Source organism: Tachyglossus aculeatus, chromosome 8, assembly GCF_015852505.1.
Source record: "Tachyglossus aculeatus isolate mTacAcu1 chromosome 8, mTacAcu1.pri, whole genome shotgun sequence".
Classification (NCBI taxonomy): Eukaryota; Metazoa; Chordata; class Mammalia; order Monotremata; family Tachyglossidae; genus Tachyglossus; species Tachyglossus aculeatus.
In genome coordinates this window covers 36548828-36573304 of record NC_052073.1, presented here as the reverse complement: position 1 = coordinate 36573304, position 24477 = coordinate 36548828, and the positions used below count along the sequence as shown (strand labels likewise).

Sequence of the window (24477 nt, the reverse complement as noted above, 5' to 3'; positions counted from 1 at the left end):
TAAGCGCTTAGCCCGGTGCTCTGCACGCAGTGAGCGCTCAATAAATACGATTGAATGAATGAATGAGTGAATGAATGAAGGGGCCTGGGGGTCCCGCCCGCCCTGGCCGCCCCCCGAGAGTCCCTACCGTCAGCCAGGCGTTCTTGCCAGCTCTGGGCGGCGTGCGTGAAGAACTCGTTGTTGAGCGCGCTGCTGCTCAGATGCGCCTGCCCGTCCGTCCCCACCTGAGGGGGGGCCGGGCCGCGTCACCGGGGGGGCCGCGCCACCACCGGGCCCCCCGCCCCGGCCCCTCGGGTGGGCACGAGACGGGAGGGGAAGCCGTCGGACAGATGGGGGGCACCCGGAGGGAGGACAGGGCCGGCCGCCCGGGAGGTGATGGGGAAACTGAGGCGTTTGGGGGGGGGCCGGGGGGGGGGGGGGGGGGGGTCCGCCTGGCCTGTACCTGCCTGTCCACCTCGGGCAGGAGGGCGAGGAGACGCTGTTGGCAGTGGGGCGGCAGCGCGCCGAAGGTGCGGGAGTTGATGAGCGCCCGCAGGTTGGTGTTCACCAGGATGGAGCCCGGCGTCTCGAAGTCGATCTCCTCCCCGCGGCCGCGCTTCAGGGGTCCTGCGGGCGGCCGGGGAGGGGGCCGTGAGGGGGAGGCCGCCCCCCGGGGTCTCCCCGGGCCCCCCCAACCCCCCGGGGGGACGGCGGTCGCTCACCCGTGGCCGTCTTGCGGAGGGCGCGGAGGAGCTGCGGGGGGTCCCGGCCCGGCTCCGGGCGGCCGCGCGGGGCCGAGCCGCCGCCGCCGCCGCCGTCGGCGGCTTGTCCGGAGAACCCTGCGGGATCCGGGGACCCGCGGTCAAGGACTGGAGGTTGGGGGGGACGCGGGGGACCCCTCCCCGCCGCCTCGGGGGGCACACGCACCTGAGGGGGGGTCCAGGCGGGCCCCGTTGACCTTGATGGGGGTGAGGACCACCCGCGGCAGCATGACGTCCGCCTTCTTCCTCGACTTGCCGGCCTGCGCCCGGGCGCCGGGGAGACGGGGAGGGGGTCCGGGTTAGGGCGGAGCGGGGCCCCGTTGGGGGGGTCCCCCCTCTCCCACCCCCCGTCCCCGCGGGACCCCCACCTGGGAGGCGGCTCCGCAGGGCTCTTGGGCCACGCAGACGGGGGCGGTGGGGCACTTGGCGGCGGTGGCACAGGACAGCGCCGACGCGGAGGACGACGACGACGAGGACGAGAAGGAAGGGGAGGAGGAGGAGCCGGTGGCGTCCGGGGAGCGTCGGCCCCGCTGCAGGGGGTCCCCGTCGCTGCCCACGCCGCTCCCGGGGTCCGCGGGGTCTTCGCCCTCGGGCACGGAGGCCTGGCGGGACCACTGCGGGGCGTCCTTCTGCGGGTGGGGGGCGCGGGCGGGGTCGGCGGTCCGCGGTATATATATATATGTTTGTACATATTTGTTACTCTATTTATTTTACTTGTACATATCTATTCTAATAATAATAATAATAATACTGGCATTTATTAAGCGCGTACTATGTGCAAAGCACTGTTCTAAGCGCTGGGGAGGTCACAAGGTGATCAGGTTGTCCCCCGGGGGGCTCCCAGTCTTAACCCCCATTTTACAGATGAGAGAACTAAGGCCCAGAGAAGTTAAGTGACTTGCCCAGAGTCACACAGCTGACAAGTGGCGGAGCCAGGATTTGAACCCATGACCTCTGACTCCAAAGCCCGGGCTCTTTCCACTGAGCCACGCTGCTTCTCCTCTATTCTATTCTTATTCTGTTTATCCACTGAGCCACGCTGCTTCTCCTCAATTCCATTCTATTCCTATTCTATTTTATTTTGTTAGTATGTTTGGTTTTGTTCTCTGTCTCCCCCTTCTAGACCGTGAGCCCACTGTTGGGTAGGGACTGTCTCTATGTTGCCAATTTGTACTTCCCAAGCGCTTAGTACAGTGCTCTGCACACAGTAAGCGCTCAATAAATACGATTGATGATGATGACGACGGCCCGCCGTCGATCCACCGGGGGTACTTGGCGGGCGCTTACTCTGTGCAGGGCACGGAACGCGTCTGGTCCATCCAACCCACCAAAGCGCTCGCTACTGTGCTCTGCGCGTCGGAAGCGCTCAATAAATACGACTTACTAATTGCTTATAATCAATCGGCGCTACCTGTTGAGCGTTCGGGGCAGCCCCCTCCAACAGAGCCGGGAAATGGTCTAGCGGACTCTCCCCAGCGCTCTGCACACGGGAAGCGCTCGATAAATAATAATAATGGCATTTATTAAGCGCTTACTAGGTGCCAAGCACTGTTCTAAGCGCCGGGGAGGTTACAAGGTGATCAGGTTGTCCCATGGCGGGCTCACAGTCTCCATCCCCATTTTACGGATGAGGGAACTGAAGCCCGGAGAAGTGAAGTGACTCGCCCGAAGTCACCCAGCTGACAACTGGCGGAGCCGGGATTTGAACCCATGACCTCGGACTCCGATACAACTGGCGGGCTGACCGCTTACAATGGGTCCGTCCGGCAGGTCTCCGCGGAGCGCTTACTCCCCGCCTCCCCCCCATCTTACCTCCTTCCCTTCCCCACAGCACCTGTATATATGTTTGTACATATTTATTACTCTACTTATTGATTTATTTATCTTACTTGTACATATCTATTCTATTTATTTTATTTCGTTAGTATGTTTGGTTTTGTTCTCTGTCTCCCCCTTCTAGACTGTGAGCCCGCTGTTGGGTAGGGACTGTCTCTATGTGTTGCTGACTTGTACTTCCCAAGCGCTTAGTCCAGTGCTCTGCGCACAGTAAGCGCTCAATAAATACGATTGATTGATTGACTGATTGAAGGCAGAGAACATGCCCACCCGCTCTGTCGCGTCGGCCGCTCCCAGGCGCTCAATATGCACCGCCGACGTACTGAGGGCCAGCTCGCGGGCAGGGGAGCGTAGCGGACTCCCCCGGGCCGCGCCCGAAGCGCGCGATCGATCGTGCGGTGGACGGTTCCGCTACCTCGGCGGCCGGAGTCGAACGTACCTTGAGGGTGAAGAGGCTGATTCGGCCGGGCAGCTTGTAGAAGGGCGCGTCGCCTCCTCGGGAGTTGGAGTGCAGCATGGCGTTGAGGCAGGCCAGGGGCGAGGTCCCACTGGGATAAGAATTACGATTACGGCACTTGCTGAGCGCCTACGACGTGCCGGGCGCCGGACCGAGCCAAGCGGGTTGGACGCGGTCCCCGTCCCACCCGCGGCTCCCGGTCTCCGTCCCCATCTGACGGAAGAGGGGACTGAGGCCCGGGGAAGTCAACGTGGCTCAGCGGAAAGAGCCCGGGCTCTGGAGTCAGGGGTCGTGGGTTCGAATCCCGGCTCCGCCACGTGTCTGCTGTGTGACCTTGGGCAAGTCACTTCACTTCTCTGTGCCTCAATTACCTCATCTGTAAATGGGGATTGACTGTGAGCCCCACGTGGGACAACCTGATCATGTTCTAACCCCACAGCGCTTAGAACAGTGCTTTGCACATAGTAAGCGCTTAACAAATGCCATCATCAAAAAAAAAAAAAATGTCGAGTGACTTGAGGTTGCGCGGCAGATGGGAATGCTACTGATATCGACTGATCGGTCGGCTGACGTTTCATTTCCAACGTCCCCGGGGGAGGACGGGACGGAGTCTCGGGCCCCCAGATGGGTTTGGTCTATTGGTACTTCATTCATTCATTCATTCATTCATTCATTCACTCAATCGTATTTATTGAGCGCTTACTGTATGCAGATTCATTCATTCAATTGTATTTATTGAGCGCTCACTGTGTGCAGAGCACTGGACTAAGCGCTTGGCAAGTCCAAGTTGGCAACATATAGAAGCGGTCCCTACCCAACAGCGGGCTCACAGTCTAGAAGGGGGAGACACATGACAAAACAAAGCATATTAATAAAATAAATAGAATAGTAAATACGTACAAGTAAAACTGAGTAATTCATTCATTCATTCATTCAATCGTATTTATTGAGCGCTTACTGTGTGCAGACCACTGGACTAAGCGCTTGGGAAGTCCAAGTTGGCAACACATAGAGACAGTCCCTACCCAACAGCGGGCTCACAGTCTAGAAGGGGGAGACAGACGACAAAACAAAACATATTAACAAAATAAAATACATGGAATAGTAAATATGAACAAGTAAAATTGAGTAATTCATTCATTCATTCACTCAATCGTATTGATTGAGCGCTTACTGTGCGCAGAGCACTGGACTAAGCGCTTGGGAAGTCCAAGTTGGCAACATATAGAAGCGGTCCCTACCCAACAGCGGGCTCACAGGCTAGAAGGGGGAGACACACGACAAAACAAAGCATATTAATAAAATAAATAGAATAGTAAATACGTACAAGTAAAACTGAGTAATTCATTCATTCATTCATTCATTCAATCGTATTTATTGAGCGCTTACTGTTTGCAGAGCACTGTACTAAGCACTTGGGAAGTCCAAGTTGGCGACATATAGAAGCGGTCCCTACCCAACAGTGGGGTCACAGGCTAGAGGCGGGAGACGGACGACAAAACAAAACATATTAACAAAATAAAATAAATAGAATAGTAAATGTGTACAAGTAAAATAGACTCATTCATTCATTCATTCAATCGTATTTATTGAGCGCTTACTGTGTGCAGAGCACTGGACTAAGCACTTGGGAAGTCCAAGTTGGCGACATAGAGAGACGGTCCCTACCCAACAGCGGGCTCACAGTCTAAAAGGGGGAGACAAATGACAAAACAAAACATATTAACAAAATAAAATAAATAGAATAGTAAATATGTACAAGTAAAATAGAGTAATTCATTCATTCATTCATTCCTTCAATCGTATTTATTGAGCGCTTACTGTGTGCAGAGCACTGGACTAAGCGCTTGGGAAGTCCAAGTTGGCGACATAGAGAGACAGTCCCTACCCAACAGCGGGCTCACAGTCTAGAAGGGGGAGACAAACGACAAAACAAAACATATTAACAAAATAAAATAAATAGAATAGTAAATATGTACAAGTAAAATAGAGGAATAAATCTGTACAAACATATAGACAGGTGCCGTAGGGCGGGGTTGAACGGGGAGGAGGAGAGGAAAAAGGGGGCTGAGTGTGGGAAGGCTTCCTGGAGGAGGTGAGCTCTCAGTAATAATAATAATAATAATAATAATAATAATGACAATGGCATTTATTAAGCACTTACTATGTGCAAAGCAGGGCTTGGAAGGGAGGAAGAGGGCTGGCTTGGCGGATGTGCGGAGGGAGGGCCTTCCATGCCAGGGGGAGGTACTTCTTATGACAAATTGAGAATTTATACGTCGCCGACTTGTACTTCCCAAGAGCTTAGTCCAGTGTTCTGCACTCAGTAAGCGTTCAATAAATATGATTGAATGAATGAATGAATGAGAAGCGGCGTGTCCTAGCGGGTAGAGCCCGGGCCCTGGAGTCCGAGGACCCGGGTTCATTCATTCAATCGTATTTATTGAGCGCTTACTGTGTGCAGAGCACTATACTAAGCGCTTGGGAAGTCCAAGTTGGCAACATCTAGAGACGGTCCCTACCCAACAGTGGGCTCACAGTCTACAAGGGGGAGACATAGAACAAAACAAAACATATTAACAAAATAAAATAAACACAATAAACATGTACAAATAAAATAGAGCAATAAATACGTACAAACATATGTACATATATATACAGGTATTCATTCAATCGTATTTATTGAGCGCTTATTGTGTGCCGAGCACTGTACTAAGAACTTGGGAAGTCCAAGTTGGCAACATATAGAGGCGGTCCCTACCCAACAGCGGGCTCACAGTCTAGAAGGGGGAGACAGACAACAAAACAAAACATATTAACAAAATAAAATAAGTAGAATAAATACGTACAAATAAAAACAAAACATATTAACAAAATGAAATAAATACGTACAAATAAAATAGAGTAATAAATACATACAAACATATACGTAGTACAGGTATTCATTCAATCGTATTTATTGAGCGCTGACTGGGTGCAGAGCACTGGACTAAGCGCTTGGGAAGTCCAAGTTGGCAACATCTAGAGACGGTCCCTACCCAACAGTGGGCTCACGGTCGAGAAGGGGGAGACACACAACAAAGCAAAACATATTAACAAAATAAAATAAATAGAATAAATATGTACAAATAAAATAAATAAATAAATAGAGTAATAAATACATACAAACATAGATACATATACACAGGTATTCATTCAATCGTATTTATTGAGCGCTTACTGTGTGCAGAGCACTGGACTTAGCGCTTGGGAAGTCCAAGTTGGCAACATCTAGAGACGGGCCCTACCCAACAGCGGGCTCAGAGTCGAGAAGGGGGAGACGGACAACAAAACTGAACACATTAACAAAATAAAATAAGTAGAATAAATATGTACAAGTAAAATAAATAGAGTAATAAATACATACAAACATATATACATATATACAGGTATTCATTCAATCGTATTTATTGAGCGCTTACTGTGTGCAGAGCACTGGACTAAGCGCTTGGGAAGTCCAAGTCGGCAACCTATAGAGACGCTCCCTACCCAACAGCAGGCTCACAGTCGAGAAGGGGGAGACAGACGACAAAACAAAACATATTAACAAAATAAAATCAATAGAATAAATATGTACAAATAAAATAGAGTAATAAATATGTGCAAACATATATACATTTATACAGGTATTCATTCAATCGTATTTATTGAGCGCTTACTGTATGCAGAGCACTGGACTTAGCGCTTGGGAAGTTCAAGTTGGCAACTTAGAGAGACGGTCCCTACCCAACAGCGGGCTCACAGTTAGTGTGGGTGCACGGTGGCATCTCCCCCACGACCCCACCCCAGGCACCTTCTTTTCTTCTAAATGGTCTTTCTTAAGCGCTTAATATATTCATTCAGTCAGTCGTATTTATTGAGCGCTTATTGTGCGCAGAGCACTGTACTAAGCGCTTGGGAAGTCCAAGTCGGCAACATATAGAGACGATCCCTACCCGACAGTGGGCTCACAGTTGAGAATGGGGAGACGGACAACAAAGCAAAACATTTTAGCATTCATTCAATCGTATTTATTGAGCGCTTACTGTGTGCAGAGCACTGGAATAAGCGCTTGGGAAGTCCAAGTCGGCAACATCTAGAGACGGTCCCTACCCAACAGCGGGCTCACAGTCGAGAAGGGGGAGACAGACAACAAAACAGATTAACAAAACGACAACCGTCAGAATAAATAGAATTATAGCTATATTTTACCGATTAGGTCGCTGAGGCGCAGAGAAGTGATTTCATTCATTCATTCAATCGTATTTATTGAGCGCTTACTGTGCGCAGAGCACTATACTAAGCGCTCAGGAAGTCGAAGTCGGCAACATATAGAGACAGTCCCTACCCAACAGTGGGCTCACAGTTGAGAAGGGGGAGACAGACAGCAAAACATATTAACATCCATTCAATCGTATTTATTGAGCGCTTACTGTGTGCAGAGCACTGTACTAAGCGATTGAGAAGTCCAAGTCGGCAACCTATAGAGAGGGTCCCTACCCAACAGCGGGCTCACAGTCGAGAAGGGGGAGACGGACAACAAAACAAAACATATTAACAAAATGACAACCGTCAGAATAAACAGAATTACAGCTACATTTTACCGATTAGGTCGCTGAGGCGCAGTGCAGTGAAGTGATTTCATTCATTCACCCATTCATTCAATCGTATTTATTGAGCGCTTACTGTGTGCAGAGCACTGGAATAAGCGCTTGGGAAGTCCTAATTGGCAACATATAGAGATGGACCCTACCCAACAGTCGAGACGGACAACAAAACAAAACATATTAACAAACTGACAACCGTCAGAATAAATAGAATTATAGCTACATTTTACAGATTAGGTCGCTGAGGCGCAGAGCAGTGAAGTGATTTCATTCATTCATTGATTCAATCGTATTTATTGAGCGCTTACTGTGTGCAGAGCACTGGACTAAGCGCTTGGGAAGTCCTAATTGGCAACATATAGAGACGGTCCCTACCAAACAGTCGAGACGCACAACAAAACAAAACATATTAACAAACTGACAACCGTCAGAATAAATGGAATTATAGCTACATTTTACCGATTAGGTCGCTGAGGCGCAGAGCAGTGAAGTGATTTCATTCATTCACTCATTCATTCAATCGTATTTACTGAGCGCTTACTGTATGCAGAGCACTGTACTAAGCGCTTGGGAAGTCCTAATTGGCAACATATAAAGACAGTCCCTACCCAACAGTCGAGACGGACAACAAAACAAAACATATTAACAAACTGACAACCGTCAGAATAAATAGAATTATAGCTACATTTTACCGATTAGGTCGCTGAGGCGCAGAGCAGTGAAGTGATTTCATTCATTCACTCATTCATTCAATCGTATTTACTGAGCGCTTACTGTGTGCAGAGCACTGGACTAAGCGCTTGGGAAGTCCTAATTGGCAACATATAGAGACGGTCCCTACCCAACAGTCGAGACGGACAACAAAACAAAACATATTAACAAACTGACAACCGTCAGAATAAATGGAATTATAGCTACATTTTACCGATTAGGTCGCTGAGGCGCAGAGCAGTGAAGTGATTTCATTCCTTCACTCATTCATTCAATCGTATTTATTGAGCGCTTACTGTGTGCAGAGCACTGGACTAAGCGCTTGGGAAGTCCAAGTCGGCAACATATAGAGACGGTCCCTACCCAACAGTTGAGAGGAGGGAGACGGACAACAAAACAAAACATTATCATTCATTCAATCGTATTTATTGAGCGCTTACTGTATGCAGAGCACTGTACTAAGCGCTTGGGAAGTCCTAATTGGCAACATATAAAGACAGTCCCTACCCAACAGTCGAGACGGACAACAAAACAAAACATATTAACAAACTGACAACTGTCAGAATAAATGGAATTATAGCTACATTTTACCGATTAGGTCACTGAGGCGCAGAGCAGTGAAATGATTTCATTCATTCATTCAATCGTATTTATTGAGCGCTTACTGTGTGCAGAGCACTGGACTAAGCGCTTGGGAAGTCCAAGTCGGCAACATATAGAGACGGTCCCTACCCAACAGTTGAGAGGGGGGAGACGGACAACAAAACAAAACATTATCATTCATTCAATCGTATTTATTGAGCGCTTACTGTGTGCAGAGCACTGTACTAAGCGCTTGGGAAGTCCTAATTGGCAACATATAAAGACAGTCCCTACCCAACAGTCGAGACGGACAACAAAACAAAACATATTAACAAACTGACAACTGTCAGAATAAATGGAATTATAGCTACATTTTACCGATTAGGTCACTGAGGCGCAGAGCAGTGAAATGATTTCATTCATTCATTCAATCGTATTTATTGAGCGCTTACTGTGTGCAGAGCACTGGACTAAGCGCTTGGGAAGTCCAAGTCGGCAACATATAGAGACGGTCCCCACCCAACAGTTGAGAGGGGGGAGACGGACAACAAAACAAAACATTATCATTCATTCAATCGTATTTATTGAGCGCTTACTGTGTGCAGAGCACTGTACTAAGCGCTTGGGAAGTCCTAATTGGCAACATATAAAGACAGTCCCTACCCAACAGTCGAGACGGACAACAAAACAAAACATATTAACAAACTGACAACCGTCAGAATAAATGGAATTATAGCTACATTTTATCGATTAGGTCGCTGAGGCGCAGAGCAGTGGAGTGATTTCATTCATTCACTCATTCATTCAATCCTATTTACTGAGTGCTTACTGTGTGCGGAGCACTGGACTAAGCGCTTGGGAAGTCCTAACTGGCAACATATAGAGACGGTCCCCACCCAACAGTTGAGAGGGGGGAGACGGACAACAAAACAAAACATTATCATTCATTCAATCGTATTTATTGAGCGCTCACTGTGTGCAGAGCACTGGACTAAGCGCTTAACACAATGACAGCACTCAATCACCGCTGAGCCACGCTGCTTCCCATCACAAACCCACCCTCGCGCCCCTCCCCAACGGCCAGCCATCACACCCACAAACACCGGACGCCCCCCGAAAACCGACAACCATCACGGCCACCCCCCGCCGGGGAACCACCGAGCCCCGCGCGGGCCGCCGGCCGCCTCTCCCGCGCCCACAATCCGCCGCACGTCACGTCCACGACCCCCACCCCGTCTCCCTGTGCGTCTCTCGGGGTCCCGGGGACCCCCTCCCCGCCCCTCTTGTCACCGACCTCATCTCCTTCAGCCCCTCGGCCTCGATGACTTGAAGGATCTGTTTCGGGGTCATGGGTGCGTCCGAGTAGTTCTCTAACACCTGCGGGAGGGAAAACGGGAAAAGGCGTCCACACCGGGAACGGATTCCCCTCCCAAGAGCCCCAAATCCCACCATTTCCCCCTTCCAGACTGGGAGCCCACTGCTGGGTAGGGACCGTCTCTATAGGTCGCCAGCTTGGGACTTCCCGAGCGCTTAGTACAGTGCTCGCTCCAGTCTGGCCTGCTCAAGCGGAGCAATAACACGCCCACCTTGCCGATGGAACAACTGAGGCCCACAAAACCGGACGGCAATCAATCAATCGAATTTATTGAGTGTTTACTGGGTGCAGAGCATTGTACTAAAGCACTTGATAGATTACAAGATAACAATATAATAGAGTTGGTAGATGTAAGCGCTCAATAAATACGATTGTATATATGTTTGTACATATTTATTACTCTATTTATTTATTTATTTATTTTACTCGTGCATATCTATTCTATTTTATTTTGTTAGTATGTTTGGTTTTGTTCTCTGTCTCCCCCTTTTAGACTGTGAGCCCACTGTTGGGTAGGGACCATCTCTATATGTTGCCAACTTGGGATTGATTGATTGATTTTTTTATTTTTATTTATTATTTATTTATTTCACTTGTACATATCTATTCTATTTTGTTAGTATGTTTGGTTTTGTTCTCTGTCTCCCCCTTTTAGACTGTGAGCCCACTGTTGGGTAGGGACCATCTCTATATGTTGCCAACTTGGGATTGATTGATTGATTGATTTTTTTTATTTTTATTGATTTTTTATTTATTTATTTATTTTACTTGTACATATCTATTCTATTTTATTTTGTTAGTATGTTTGGTTTTGTTCTCTGTCTCCCCCTTTTAGACTGTGAGCCCGCTGTTGGGTAGGGACCGTCTCTATATGTTGCCAACTTGGGCTTTATTTGTTTATTTATTTATTTATTTTATTTATATTTATTTTTAATTAATTTATTTATTTTACTTGTACATATCTATTCTATTTTATTTTGTTAGTATGTTTGGTTTTGTTCTCTGTCTCCCCCTTTTAGACTGTGAGCCCACTGTTGGGTAGGGCCCGTCTCTAGATGTTGCCAACTTGGACTTCCCAAGCGCTTAGTCCAGTGCTCTGCACACAGTAAGCGCTCAATAAATATGATTGATGATGATGATAGAGTTGGTAGACGTAAGCGCTCAATAAATACGACTGTATATATGTATATATGTTTGTACATATTTATTACTCTATTTATTTTACTTGTACATATCTATCCTATTTATTTTATTTTGTTAGTATGTTTGGTTTTGTTCTCTGTCTCCCCCTTTTAGACTGTGAGCCCACTGGTGGGTAGGGACTGTCTCTATATGTTGCCAACTTGTACTTCCCAAGCGCTTAGTCCAGTGCTCTGCACACAGTAAGCGCTCAATAAATACAATTGATTGATTGATTGATTTTCCAACGACCCTTCCCCCTCCTCCAACCATTCAATCGTATTTATTGAATGAAAAGCATTCAGAGCATTTTTAGAGAAGCAGCGTGGCTCAGTGGAAAGAGCCCGGGCTTTGGAGTCAGACGTCATGGGTTCGAATCCCGGCTTCACCACATGTCTGTTGTGTGACCTTGGGCAAGTCACTCTGCTTCTCTGAGCCTCAGTGTCCTCATCTGTAAAATGGGGATTAAGACTGTGAGCCCCAGGTGGGACAACTTGATCACCTTGTATCCCCCCCAGCGCTTAGAACGGTGCTTTGCACATAGTAAGCGCTTAATAAATGCCATCATCACCATCATCATTTACTGAGCGCTTACCCCAAGAGGCCTTCCCAGGCTGAGCCCCCTTCTCACAGCACCTGGATAGATGTATAGATGTTTGTGCATATTTATTACTCTATTTATTTTATTTGTACCTATTTATTCTACTTATTTTATTTTGTTAATATGTTTTGTTTTGCTGTCCGTCTCATCATCAATCGTATTTATTGAGGGCTTACTGTGTGCAGAGCACTGGACTAAGTGCTTGGGAAGTCCAAGTTGGCAACATATAGAGACAGTCCCTACCCAACAGTGGGCTCACAGTCTAAAAGGGGGAGACAGAGAACAAAACCAAACACACTAACAAAATAAAATAAATAGAATAGACATGTACAAGTAAAATAAATAAATAAATCTGTACAAACATATATACATATATACAGGTGCTGTGGGGAAGGGAAGGAGGTAAGATGGGGGGGATGGAGAAGACTGTGAGCCCGCTGTTGGGTAGGAACCGTCTCTAGATGTTCCCAACTTGGACTTCCCAAGCGCTTAGTCTAGTGCTCTGCACACAGTAAGCGCTCAATAAATAAGATTGATTGATTTTCCAATGACCCTTCCCCCCCTCCATTCATTCAATCGTATTTACTGAGCGCTTACTCCAAGAGGCCTTCCCAGACTGAGCCCCCTTCTTCCTCCCCACCGCCTTACCTCCTTCCCCTCCCTACAGCACCTGGATATATATATATATATATATATATATATATATATATACAATTTGTACGTATTTATTACTCTATTTATTTATTCATTTTACTTGTACATATTTATTCTATTTATTTTATTTGGTTAATGTGTTTAGTTTTGTTGTCCGTCTCCCCCTTCTAGACTGTGAGCCCGCTGTTGGGTAGGGACCGTCTCTATATGTTGCCAACTTGGACTTCCCAAGCTCTTAGTACAGTGCTCTGCACACAGTAAGCGCTCAATAAATATGATTGATTGATTTTCCAACGACCCTTACCCCCCCTCCATTCATTCAATCGTATTTACTGAGCGCTTACTCCAAGAGGCCTTCCCAGACTGAGCCCGCTTCTTCCTCCCCCCCGCCTTACCTCCTTCCCCTCCCCACAGCACCTGGATATATATATGTTTGTACATATTTATTACTCTATTCATTTTACTTGTACATATCTATTCTATTTATTTTATTTGGTTAATGTGTTTAGTTTTGTTGTCCGTCTCCCCCTTCTAGACTGTGAGCCCGCTGTTGGGTAGGGACCGTCTCTCGATGTTGCCAACTTGTACTTCCCAAGCGCTTAGTCCAGTGCTCTGCACACAGTAAGCGCTCAATAAATACGAATGAATGAATGAATGAATGCAGAGCACTGGACTAAGCACTTGGGAAGTCCAAGTGGGCAACGTAGAGAGACGGTCCCTACCGACAGCGGGCTCACAGTCTGGAAGGGCGGAGACGGACGACAAAACAAAACATGGAGACGGGTGTCCAAGTCGTCAGAACAAATAGAATTAAAGTTGGATGCACATCATTAACAAAATAAATAGAATAGTGAATACATACAAGTCAAATAAATATTAACCACGTAGAGATGGTCCCTACTTCACTTCTCTGTGCCTCAGTTACCTCATTCGTAAGATGGGGATGAAGACTGTGAGCCCCCCGTGGAACAACCTGATCACCTTGTATCCTCCCCAGCGCTTAGAACAGTGCTTTGCACATAGTAAGCGCTTAACAAATGCCATCATTATTATTATTACTATTATTAAGGGGCCCAGCCGGGATAAGAACCCAGGTCGTTTGAGTCCCAGGCCTGGGGTCTACGCTTAGAACAGTGCTTTGCACATAGTAAGCGCTTAACAAATGCCATCATTATTATTATTATCATTAAGGGGCCGAGCCGGGATGAGAACCCAGGTCCTTTGAGTCCCAGGCCCGGGGTCTACGCTTAGAACAGTGCTTTGCACATAGTAAGCGCTTAACAAATGCCATCATCATTTTATTATTATTATTATTATTATTATTATTATTAAGGGGCCGAGCCAGGATGAGAACCCAGGTCCTTTGAGTCCCAGGCCCGGGGTCTACGCTTAGAACAGTGCTTTGCACATAGTAAGCGCTTAACAAATGCCATCATCATTATTATTATTATTATTATTAAGGGGCCGAGCCGGGATGAGAACCCAGGTCCTTTGAGTCCCTGGCCCGGGGTGTACGCTTAGAACAGTGCTTTGCACATAGTAAGCGCTTAACAAATACCATCATTATTATTCGTACCCGCTATGCCGGGCTGCTTCTCACTTATCTGCTTTCACTCATTCATTCAATTGTATTTAATGAGCGCTTACTGTGTGCAGAGCACTGGACTAAGTGCTTGGGAAGTACAAGTTGGCGACATATAGAGATGGTCCCTACTTCACTTCTTTGTGCCTCAGTTACCTCACCTGTAAAATGGGGATGAAGACTGTGAGCCCCCCGTGGAACAACCTGATCACCTTGTATCCTCCCCAGCGCTTAGAACAGTGCTTGGCACATAGTAAGCGCTTAACAAATGCCATCATTATTATTATTACTATTATTAAGGGGCCGAGCCGGGATGAGAACCCAGGTCCTTTGAGTCCCAGGCCCGGGGTGTACGCTTAAAACAGTGCTTTGCACATAGTAAGCGCTTAGCAAATGCCATCATTATTATTATTATTATTATTAAGGGGCCAAGCCGGGATGAGAACCCAGGTCCTTTGAGTCCCAGGCCCAGGGTGTACGCTTAGAACAGTGCTTTGCACATAGTAAGTGTTTAACAAATGCTATTATTATTATTATTATTATTATTATTATTATTAAGGGGACGAGCCGGGATAAGAACCCAGGTCCTTTGAGTCCCAGGCCCGGGGTCTACGCTTAGAACAGTACTTTGCACATAGTAAGTGCTTAACAAATGCCATCATTATTATTATTATTATTATTATTATTATTATTAAGGGGCAGAGCCGGGATGAGAACCCAGGTCCTTTGAGTCCCTGGCCCGGGGTGTACGCTTAGAACAGTGCTTGGCACATAGTAAGCGCTTAACAAATGCCATTATTACTATTATTATTATTGGGCTGAGCCGAGAACCCAGGTCCTTTGAGTCCCAGGCCCGGGGTGTACGCTTAGAACAGTGCTTGGCACATAGTAAGCGCTTAACAAATGCCATTATTATTATTATTGTTATTATTATTATTATTATTATTAAGGGGCTGAGCCGAGAACCCAGGTCCTTTGAGTCCCAGGCCCGGGGTGTACGCTTAGAACAGTGCTTTGCACATAGTAAGTGCTTAACAAATACCATCATTACTATTATTACCCACTACGCTGGGCTGCTTCTCACTTAGTAAGCGCTTAATAAATGCCATCATTATTATTATTATTATCTGCTTTCATTCATTCATTCATTCAATCGCACTTATTGAGCGCTTCTCTGTGCAGAGCACTGTACTAAGCGCTTGGGAAGTACAAGCTGGCGACATAGAGAGACGGTCCCTACCCGACAACGGGCTCACGGTCTAGAAGGGGGGAGACGGACGACAAAACAAAACACGGAGACGGGTGTCAAACTCGTCAGAACAAATAGAATTAAAGTTGGATGCACATCATTAACAAAATAAATCGAATATTAAACACGTACAGGTCTAGAAGGGGGAGACGGACGACAAAACAGAACATGCGAGGTCGTCAGAATAAATAGAATTAAAGGTAAATGTGCATCGTTAACAAAATAAATCGAATAGTATGATATGTACAGGTAAAATAAATAGCGTAATAAATCTGTATAAACATACAGACGGGTGCTGTCGGGTGGGGAAGGAGGGAGGGCGGGAGGGGATCAATCAATCAATCGTATTTATTGAGCCAATAAATTTATGTTGCCAGTTTGTACTTCCCAAGCGCTTAGTACAGTGCTGTGCACATAGTAAGCGCTCAATAAATACGATTGATGATGATGATGATTTATTGAGCGCTCACTGTGTGCAGAGCAGGAGGAGAGGAAAAAGGGGGCTCAGTGTGGGAAGGCCTCTTGGAGGAGGTGACCTTGGGCAAGTCAAAGCTCGCTGTGGGCAGGGAAGAGGTCTCTCCTATGGCTGCACTCTCCTCTCCAAAGCGCTTCATCCGGCGCTCTGCACGCAGTAAGCGCTCAGTAAATACGACCGAATCAATCAATCAATCGCATTTATTGAGCGCTTACTGTGTGCACAGCACTGTACTAAGCGCTTGGGAAGTCCAAGTTGGCAACATATAGAGACGGTCCCTACCCCACAGTGGGCTCACAGTCTAAAAGGGGGAGACGGAGAACAGAACCAAACATACTAACAAAATAAAATAAATAGAATAGCTATGTACAAGTAAAATAAATAAATATGAGTGAATGAACGCGTCCCACCTGTTGAACTTCTTTCTACCGCCAGCGCTCAGTACTATGTTGCCAACTTGGACTTCCCAAGCGCTTAGTACGGGGGCTGCGCCCGACCTGATGGTCTTGCGTCTCCCCCAGCGCTCAGTACAGTCCCCGGCACACAGCAGGCGCTCAATAGATACCACCGACTGACCTTCCCCTCTAAACTGTGAGCTCTCTGTGGGCAGGAATGTTTGCCGTCGTATTGTCGATAGAGAAGCAGCGTGGCTCGGTGGAAAGAGCCCGGGCTTTGGAGTCAGAGGTTGTGGGTTCAAATCCCAGCCCCGCCAATTACCAGCTGGGTGGCTTGGGGAAGGTCACTTCACTTCTCTGGGCCTCAGTTCCCTCATCTGGAAAATGGGGATGAAGACTGGGAGCCCCCCCGTGGGACAACCTGATCACCTTGTATCCTCCCCAGCGCTTAGAACAGGGCTTTGCACATAGTAAGCGCTTAATAAATGCCACCATCATCATTATCATCTGTAAAATGGGGATGAAGACTGTGAGCCCCATGTGGGACAACCTGATCACCTTGTAACCTCCCCAGCGCTTAGAACAGTGCTTTGCACCTAGTAAGCTCTTAATAAATGCCATCGTCATCATCATTATCATCTGTAAAATGGGGATGAAGGCTGTGAGCCCCATGTGGGACAACCTGATCACCTTGTAACCTCCCCAGCGCTTAGAACAGTGCGTCGCACCTAGTAAGCGCTTAATAAATGCCATTATCATCATCATTATCATCTGTAAAATGGGGATGAAGACTGTGAGTCCCCCCGTGGGACAACCTGATCACCTTGTAACCTCCCCAGCGCTTAGAACAGTGCTTTGCACCTAGTAAGCGCTTAATAAATGCCATCATCATCATCATTATCATCTGTAAAATGGGGATGAAGACTGTGAGCCCCATTTGGGACAATCTGATCACCTTGTATCCTCCCTAACGCTTAGAACAGTGCTTTGCACCTAGTAAGCGCTTAACAAACGCCATCATTATTATCATCCTCTCCCAAGCGATCAGTACAGTGCTCTGCACACGCTAAGCGCTCCATCAGTACGACTGAACGAAGGAATGGATCGAGAGGGAAGGGAATCGTGTCCACCCACTTTGTGTCGGGATTCTCCCAAGCGCTCAGTACAGTGCCCTACACCCAACAGGCACTCAATAAATACCACCGCCGGACGGACCGAGGGGGAAGAGAATCGTGTCCACCCACTTTATGAGGGGATTCTCCCAAGCGCTCAGTACAGTGCCCTACACCCAAAAGGCACTCAATAAATACCACCGCCGGACGACCGAGGGGCAGGGATCGTGTCTGCCCACTCCGTTATGCTGGATTTTCCCAGGCGCTCAGGACGATATATTTATTACTCTATTTATGTATTTATTTTACTTGTACATATCTATCCTATTTATTTTATTTTGTTGGTATGTTTGGTTTTGTTCTCTGTCTCCCCCTTTTAGACTGTGAGCCCGCTGTTGGGTAGGGACTGTCTCTATGTGCTGCCAATCTGTACTTCCCAAGCGCTTAGTACAGTGCTCTGCACATAGTAAGCGCTCAATAAATACGATTGATGATGATGATGATGACGACGCCCCGCACCCAGGAGGCGTTCAATCAACACCACTGACTGATGGATGGACTGATGTGACCGGACTTATCGGACGCCTCCGGCGTGCAGGACGCTGTGCTGAGCGCCCGAGCGGGACGAAAGCGAGCCACGGGCCCGGGACGAAACGGGCGGGGTGCGGGGGTCTTTCGGTGAATAAAATCCGGTAGGAAAAGCGGGTCTGAGCGGAGGCGGAGACGGAGGAAGACCCCCAAACCACGGACACGAACGTGATGGGCGACGGGGCCGGACCCCGGGGTGGGAAACCGGGTGGTCAGCCCCGAAGGAGCGGTGCGGCCTAGTGGGTAATAATAATAATAATAATAATAATAATAATAATAATGATAATGGTGGCATTTATGAAGCGCTTACTATGTGCAAAGCACCGCTCTAAGCGCTGGGGAGGTTACAAGGTGATCAGGTTGTCCCACGGGGGGCTCACAGCCTTCACCCCCATTTTCCAGATGAGGAACTGAGGCCCAGAGAAGTCAAGTGACCTGCCAAAGTCACCCAGCTGACAGTTGGCGGAGCCGGGATTTGAACCCATGACCGCTGACTCCAAAGCCCGGGCTCTTTCCACTGAGCCACGCTGCTTCTCGTTAATAATAATAACGGCATTTATTGAGCGCTTACTATGTGCAAAGCACTGTTCTAAGCGCTGGGGAGTTTACAAGGGGATCAGGTGGTCCCACGGGGGGGCTCACGGTCTTAATCCCCATTTTACAGATGAGGGAACTGAGGCCCAGAGAGGTTAAGTGGCTTGCCCAAAGTCACACAGCTGACAAGTGGCGGAGCTGGGATGCGTTCAGTCGTGTTTATTGAGCGCTTACTGTGTGCAGATGTGTTATATGTTGCCAACTTGTACTTCCCAAGCGCTTAGTACAGTGCTCTGCACACAGTAAAGGCTCAATAAATACGATCGATTGATTGATTGATTGCAGAGCGCTGTACTAAGCGCGGATGGATAGAAGGGCCGTGGGGCTGGGGGAGAGGGGAGGAATCAAGGCAGCGAGTCAGGGATCCGACGGGGTCTTCCTGGGAGCGGACGTGGGTTATTTTATTTGTCCATATTTATTCTATTTATTTTATTTCGTTAATATGTTTGGTTTTGTCGTCTGTCTCCCCCTTCTCGACTGTGAGCCCGCTGTTGGGTCGGGCCCGTCTCTAGATGTTGCCAACTTGTACTTCCCAAGCGCTTAGTACAGTGCTCTGCACATGGTAAGCGCTCAATAAATACGATTGAATGAATGACTGGGAGCCCCACAGGGGACAGGGACCAATCTGAATAGCCTGGGTCTCCCCCAGTGCCCGGCCCGGCACGTACTAAGCGCTTCACAAATACTTAAAAAAGAATGAAAATTAAGACCGTGAGCCCCACGTGAGACAGGGACTGTGTCCAACCGGATGAACTTTTTACCCCAGCGCTTTGTTCAGTGTCGGCCACGTAGTAAGCGCTTCCCAAATGCCATTCCAACAAAATGGTCTAGACGCCCTCCCGTAGTAATTCGGAGACAAAGGGGGAAGACGGGCGGGCTGGCAGTTTAGCATGCCACCCGGGTGACCTCGGCCAAGTCACGTCACCGCCTCCGGGCCTCAGCTTCCCTCTCTGTGAAACGGGGAGATCATCCTCTCTCACTTAAACCGGGACCCCCCCGGGTGATAAGGATGGTATTTGTTAAGCGCTTACTATGTGCAAAGCACTGTTCTAAGCGCTGGGGGGATACAGGGTGATCAGGTTGCCCTCCCAGTCTTCATCCCCATTTTACAGACGAGGGAACCGAGGCACAGAGAAGCGAAGTGATTTGCCCAAAGTCACCCAGCTGACAGTCGGCGGAGCTGGGATTTGAACCCAGCTCTTTCCACCGTGAATGGACAGTCAGTGCTCAATAAACGCGACTGAACGTGGGAAGCGCTTCACGACTACCATCGCTCCCATTATCGCTACTGCCGAAACACGAGCATCCTGACACGGTACTTACTGAACGCCCTCGAGGAGCCGTCAGTCAAAAGGGAACCCGTTAACCGCTCGCGTCTACCGAGTGCGTACTGCATGCGGAGCACTGTAGTGAGCGCCAGGGAGGGCCCAACGCGACCCAACCGGTTGACGTGATCCCTGCCCTCTGGAAGCTGACACTCCATCGGCCCACTGGGGGTATCTACTGAGCGCCTTCTGTGTGTAGGGGGCTGAACTGAGCGCCTGTGCGCGGGGTGGGGGGGCATCCAATCTGACACGGTGGACGTAATCCTACCTCCGAGGAAGGGACGGATGGTTGGATGGATGGATGGATGGATGGATGGATGGAAGTCTTCTAGACTGTGAGCCCACTGTTGGGTAGGGACCGTCTCTATATGTTGCCAACTTGGACTTCTCAAGCGCTTAGTACAGTGCTCTGCACACAGTAAGCGCTCAATACGATTGAATGGATGGATGGTATTTACTAAGCGCCTTCTGTGGATAGAGTAGTGCACTGAGCACTAGGGGGCGCCCTATCCTGCTCGGGAAGGAGGAGCCAGGCTGAGAAGGGGTGGGGCTAAGGATGGGAGATGATGATTGGTGGGGGTGAGAAGGGGGCGGGGCCTGAGGCCAGGGAGATGATGATTGGTGGGGGTGAAAAGGGGGCGGGGCCTGAGGCCAGGGAGATGATTGGCAGGGCTGAGAAGGGGGCGGGGCTAAGGCTCGGAGATTATGATTGGCGGGGCTGAGTAGGGGGTGGGGCTGAGGCTGGGGAGATGATTGGCAGGGCTAGGGAGAGGAGGCAGGGTCTGAGGCCTGGGAGATGACTGGCGGGGCTGAGGGGGGGCGGGGCAGGGGAGATGATTGGCAGGGCTGAGAAGGGGCGGGGTCTGAGGCCAGGGAGATGATTGGCAGGGCTGAGGAGAAGGGGCGGGGCCTGAGGCTGGGGAGATGATTGGCAGGTCTGAGGTGAAGGGGCGGGGCTGAGGCAAAGGGGGTGGGGCTGAGAAGGGGGCGGGGCTGAGGCCAGGGAGATGATTGGCAGGGCTGAGAAGGGGATGGGGCTGAGGAGAAGGGGAAGGGGCTGAGAAGGGGCGTGGCAGAGGCCGTGGAGATGGGCGGGGCTGAGAAGGGGCGGGACCGGTGTCTGGTGAGGGGGCGGGGTCTAAGGCTGGGGAGAACAGTGCTTGGCACATAGTAAGCGCTTAACAAATACCATCATCATCATCGTCATCATCATGGACGAGGCTGAGAAGAGGGAAGGGTGGAAGCTGTGGAGAGGGGCGGGGCTGGAGAGGCACGAGGCTGGGGAAGGGGGCGGGGCTGAGGCGACACGAGGCTGAGGGGGCGGGGCTGAGGAAAAGGGGCGGGGCCGGAAGGCACGAGGCCTGGGCTGAGGCGACACGAGGCTGGGGAGGGGGCGGGGCTGAGGAAAAGGGGAGGGGCTGGGAGGCACCAGGATGATGGGGGAGGGGCTGAGGCGGCACGAGGCTAAAGGGGGCGGGGCTGAAGAGACACGAGGCCAATAAGGAGGCGGGGCTGAGAAGGGGGCCTGAATGAGAGGCACGAGGCCGAGGGGGAGGGGCCGAGGAGACACGAGGCTGAGAAGGGGGCGGGGCTGAGGCGCGAGGCCGAGAAGGGGCGGGGCCGGGGAGACACGAGGCTGGTGAGGGGGCGGGGCCTATGGGGAAGGAGCGGGGAGGCACGAGGCCGAGAAAGGGGCGGGGCTGATGGAGAGGGGCGGGGCTGGGCGACGAGAGGCTGAGGCGAAGGGGGCGTGGCCTTGATGAAGGGGCGGGGCTGGAAGGCGCGAGGCCAATAAAGGGGCGGGGCTGAGGAAAAGGAAGGGGAGGGGCTTGGAGGCACGAGGAGACACGAGGCTGAGAAGTGGGCGGGGCCTCAGGGCAGGGGCGGGGCGGCGCGAGGCGGAGGAGAAGAGGCGGGGCTGGAAGGCGCGAGGCCGAGCAGGGGCGGGGCTGAAGTGAGGGGGTGGGGGCGAGGGGACACGAGGCTGATAAGGGGGCGGGGATGAGAAGGAAGGGGCGGGGTCTCGATGAGGGGGCGGGGCTGAGAGGGGCGAGGCTGGGGAGGGGGCGTGGCCTCGGGGAAGGGGCGGGGCTGGGAGGTGCGAGGCCGAGCAGGGGCGGGGCTGAAGTGAGGGGGTGGGGGCGAGGGGACACGAGGCTGATAAGGGGGCGGGGATGAGAAGGAAGGGGCGGGGTCTCGAGGAGGGGGCGGGGCTGGGGAGGGGCGTGGCCTCGGGGAAAGGGGCGGGGCTGGGAGGCGCGAGGCCGACAGGGGGAGGGGCCGAGGAGACACGAGGCTGAGAAGGAGGTGGGGCTGAGGAAAAGGGGCGGGGTTGGGCAGCGCGAGACTAAGGGGGCGTGGCTGATAAGGGGGCGTGGCCTCAGAGAAGGGGCGGGGCTAGAAGGCGCGAGGCTGAGAAGGGGCGGGGCCTGAGACACGAGGCTCAGGAGAAGGGGGCGTGGCCTCGGGAAAAAAGGGAGGGGGAGGCCGGGGAGGGCCGAGGGGGCGTGGCCTCGCATCCCCTCGTGCGGAGGAGGGGGCGCGGGCCCCCCCCACTCTCCGCGCACGCGCGCGCCCCCATCCCCCCCCCCCCCCCGCCGCCGCCCTCCCCCGCGCGGGCCCGCGCGCCTCCCCTCACCAGGCGGGCGGCCTCGGCCCACGTGCGCTCCCTCTTCCTCTTCTGCTTCTCCTTCATCCCGCCGCGGGGGCTTCCTCCTCCTCCTCCTCCTCCTCTTCCTCCTCCTCCTCCTCGTCGTCGTCCTCCGGGGAACGCTGCGGGGCGGGGGCGCGACGGCGGCGGCGGCGGCGGCGGCGGCGGCTCCACGCGCGCGTGTCCCGCTGCGCGCTCACTAAGGAATGCGGCGGCCCCACATAACACCGGGGTCAGAGGTCACGGCCCCGCCGCCGCCGCCGCCGCCGCCGCCAAGTCCCGACAGAGCCGCCTTCCCTCGGGGGACGCTTGCGACGGGCGGAGCGCGCGCGACCCCAGCCCCGTGCGTCTGCGTGTCTTGGCGCCCGCGCGCGCTCTCTCTCTCCTCTGTCTGTGTGGGGCTTTTTTTTTTTTGAACAAAAACAAACCGCAAGGCACGCTGGGAGCTGTAGTCCCGCCCGGCTCCCCGGCCGGAAGCGCCGGCATCCCTAGGCGAGCGGGACTACGCTTCCCGGCGGGCCGCACGCCGGAAGTGACGACATCTCTGGTGAAGACGCGGGGGCGCCGGGCAGGGCGGAAGTCTCGCGAGGTTTGGGCCGCAGCCGGGCCCCGAGGGATGCCGGGAGCCGGCGTGTGTGGCTGTAGGCCCGCCCTTTGACCCCTGTTCATTGAGTCATTCATTCAGGCGCATTAATTAATAATAAAGGCCGGCACTTATTAACAATAATGATAATAATGATGGCATTTATTAAGTGCTTACTATGTGCAAAGCCCTGTTCTAAGCGCTGGGGGGGATACAAAGGGATCAGGTTGTCCCACCTGGGGCTCACAATCTTAATCAGCAATTTGCACATAGTAAGAGCTTAACAAATACCATTATTATTATTATTATTAATCCCCATTTTAATGTTGTTATAATAATCGCCTATTATGTTATATTATTATAGTATTATATATTATATCATAATATGATAATCGGTTATTAGTTATCGTTATTATTATTAATTCCCATTTTAATTTAATTTAATGATGGCATTTATTAAGTGCTTACTATGTGCAAAGCACTGTTCTAAGCGCTGGGGGGGACACAAGGGGATCAGGTTGTCCCACATGGGGCTCACAATCTTAATCAGCGCTTTGCACATAGTAAGAGCTTAACAAATACCATTATTATTATTATTATTAATCCCCATTTTAATTTAATGTTATAATAATCGCCTATTGTTATATTATTATAATATTATCATAGTATTATAGATTATATCATAATATAATAATCGATTACTAGTGATCGTTATTATTAATTCCCATTTTAATTTTATTTAATGATGGCATTTATTAAGCGCTTACTATGTGCAAAGCAGTGTTCTATGCGCTGGGGGGGATACAAAGGGATCAGGTTGTCCCACATGGGGCTCACAATCTTAATCAGCGCTTTGCACGTAGTAAGCACTTAACAAATACCATCATTATTATTATTATTATTATTAATCCCCATTTTAATTTAATGTTGTTATAATAATCGCCTATTATATTATTATAATATTATTATTATAGTATTATCATAATATAATAATCGAGTATTAGTGATCGTTATTATTATTAATTCCCATTTTAATTTAATTTAATGATGGCATTTATTAAGCGCTATGTGCAAAGCACTGTTCTAAGCGCTGGCGGGGATACAAGGTGATCAGGTTGTCCCACATGGGGCTCACAGTCTTAATCAGCGCTTTGCACATAGTAA

The 24477-nt window shown here is 50.1% G+C and overlaps 1 protein-coding gene across 1 annotated transcript in view; it reads right to left on the bottom strand.

Moving 5' to 3' along the window:
- The window catches only part of ASXL1 (ASXL transcriptional regulator 1), a 33172-nt gene extending 10380 nt beyond the window's left edge, over positions 1 to 22792 (bottom strand). Inside the window, exons 1-8 of the mRNA XM_038750067.1 lie at positions 22719 to 22792; positions 10246 to 10328; positions 3016 to 3124; positions 1109 to 1369; positions 907 to 1000; positions 702 to 818; positions 443 to 606; positions 128 to 224 (exon numbers count right to left, since the gene is read on the bottom strand). Of these exons, the coding sequence (XP_038605995.1) occupies positions 128 to 224; positions 443 to 606; positions 702 to 818; positions 907 to 1000; positions 1109 to 1369; positions 3016 to 3124; positions 10246 to 10328; positions 22719 to 22775 (982 nt within the window). The 5' untranslated portion in view covers positions 22776 to 22792. The remainder of the gene's footprint in view (positions 1 to 127; positions 225 to 442; positions 607 to 701; positions 819 to 906; positions 1001 to 1108; positions 1370 to 3015; positions 3125 to 10245; positions 10329 to 22718) is intronic.
- Positions 22793 to 24477: the final 1685 nt, after the last annotated feature.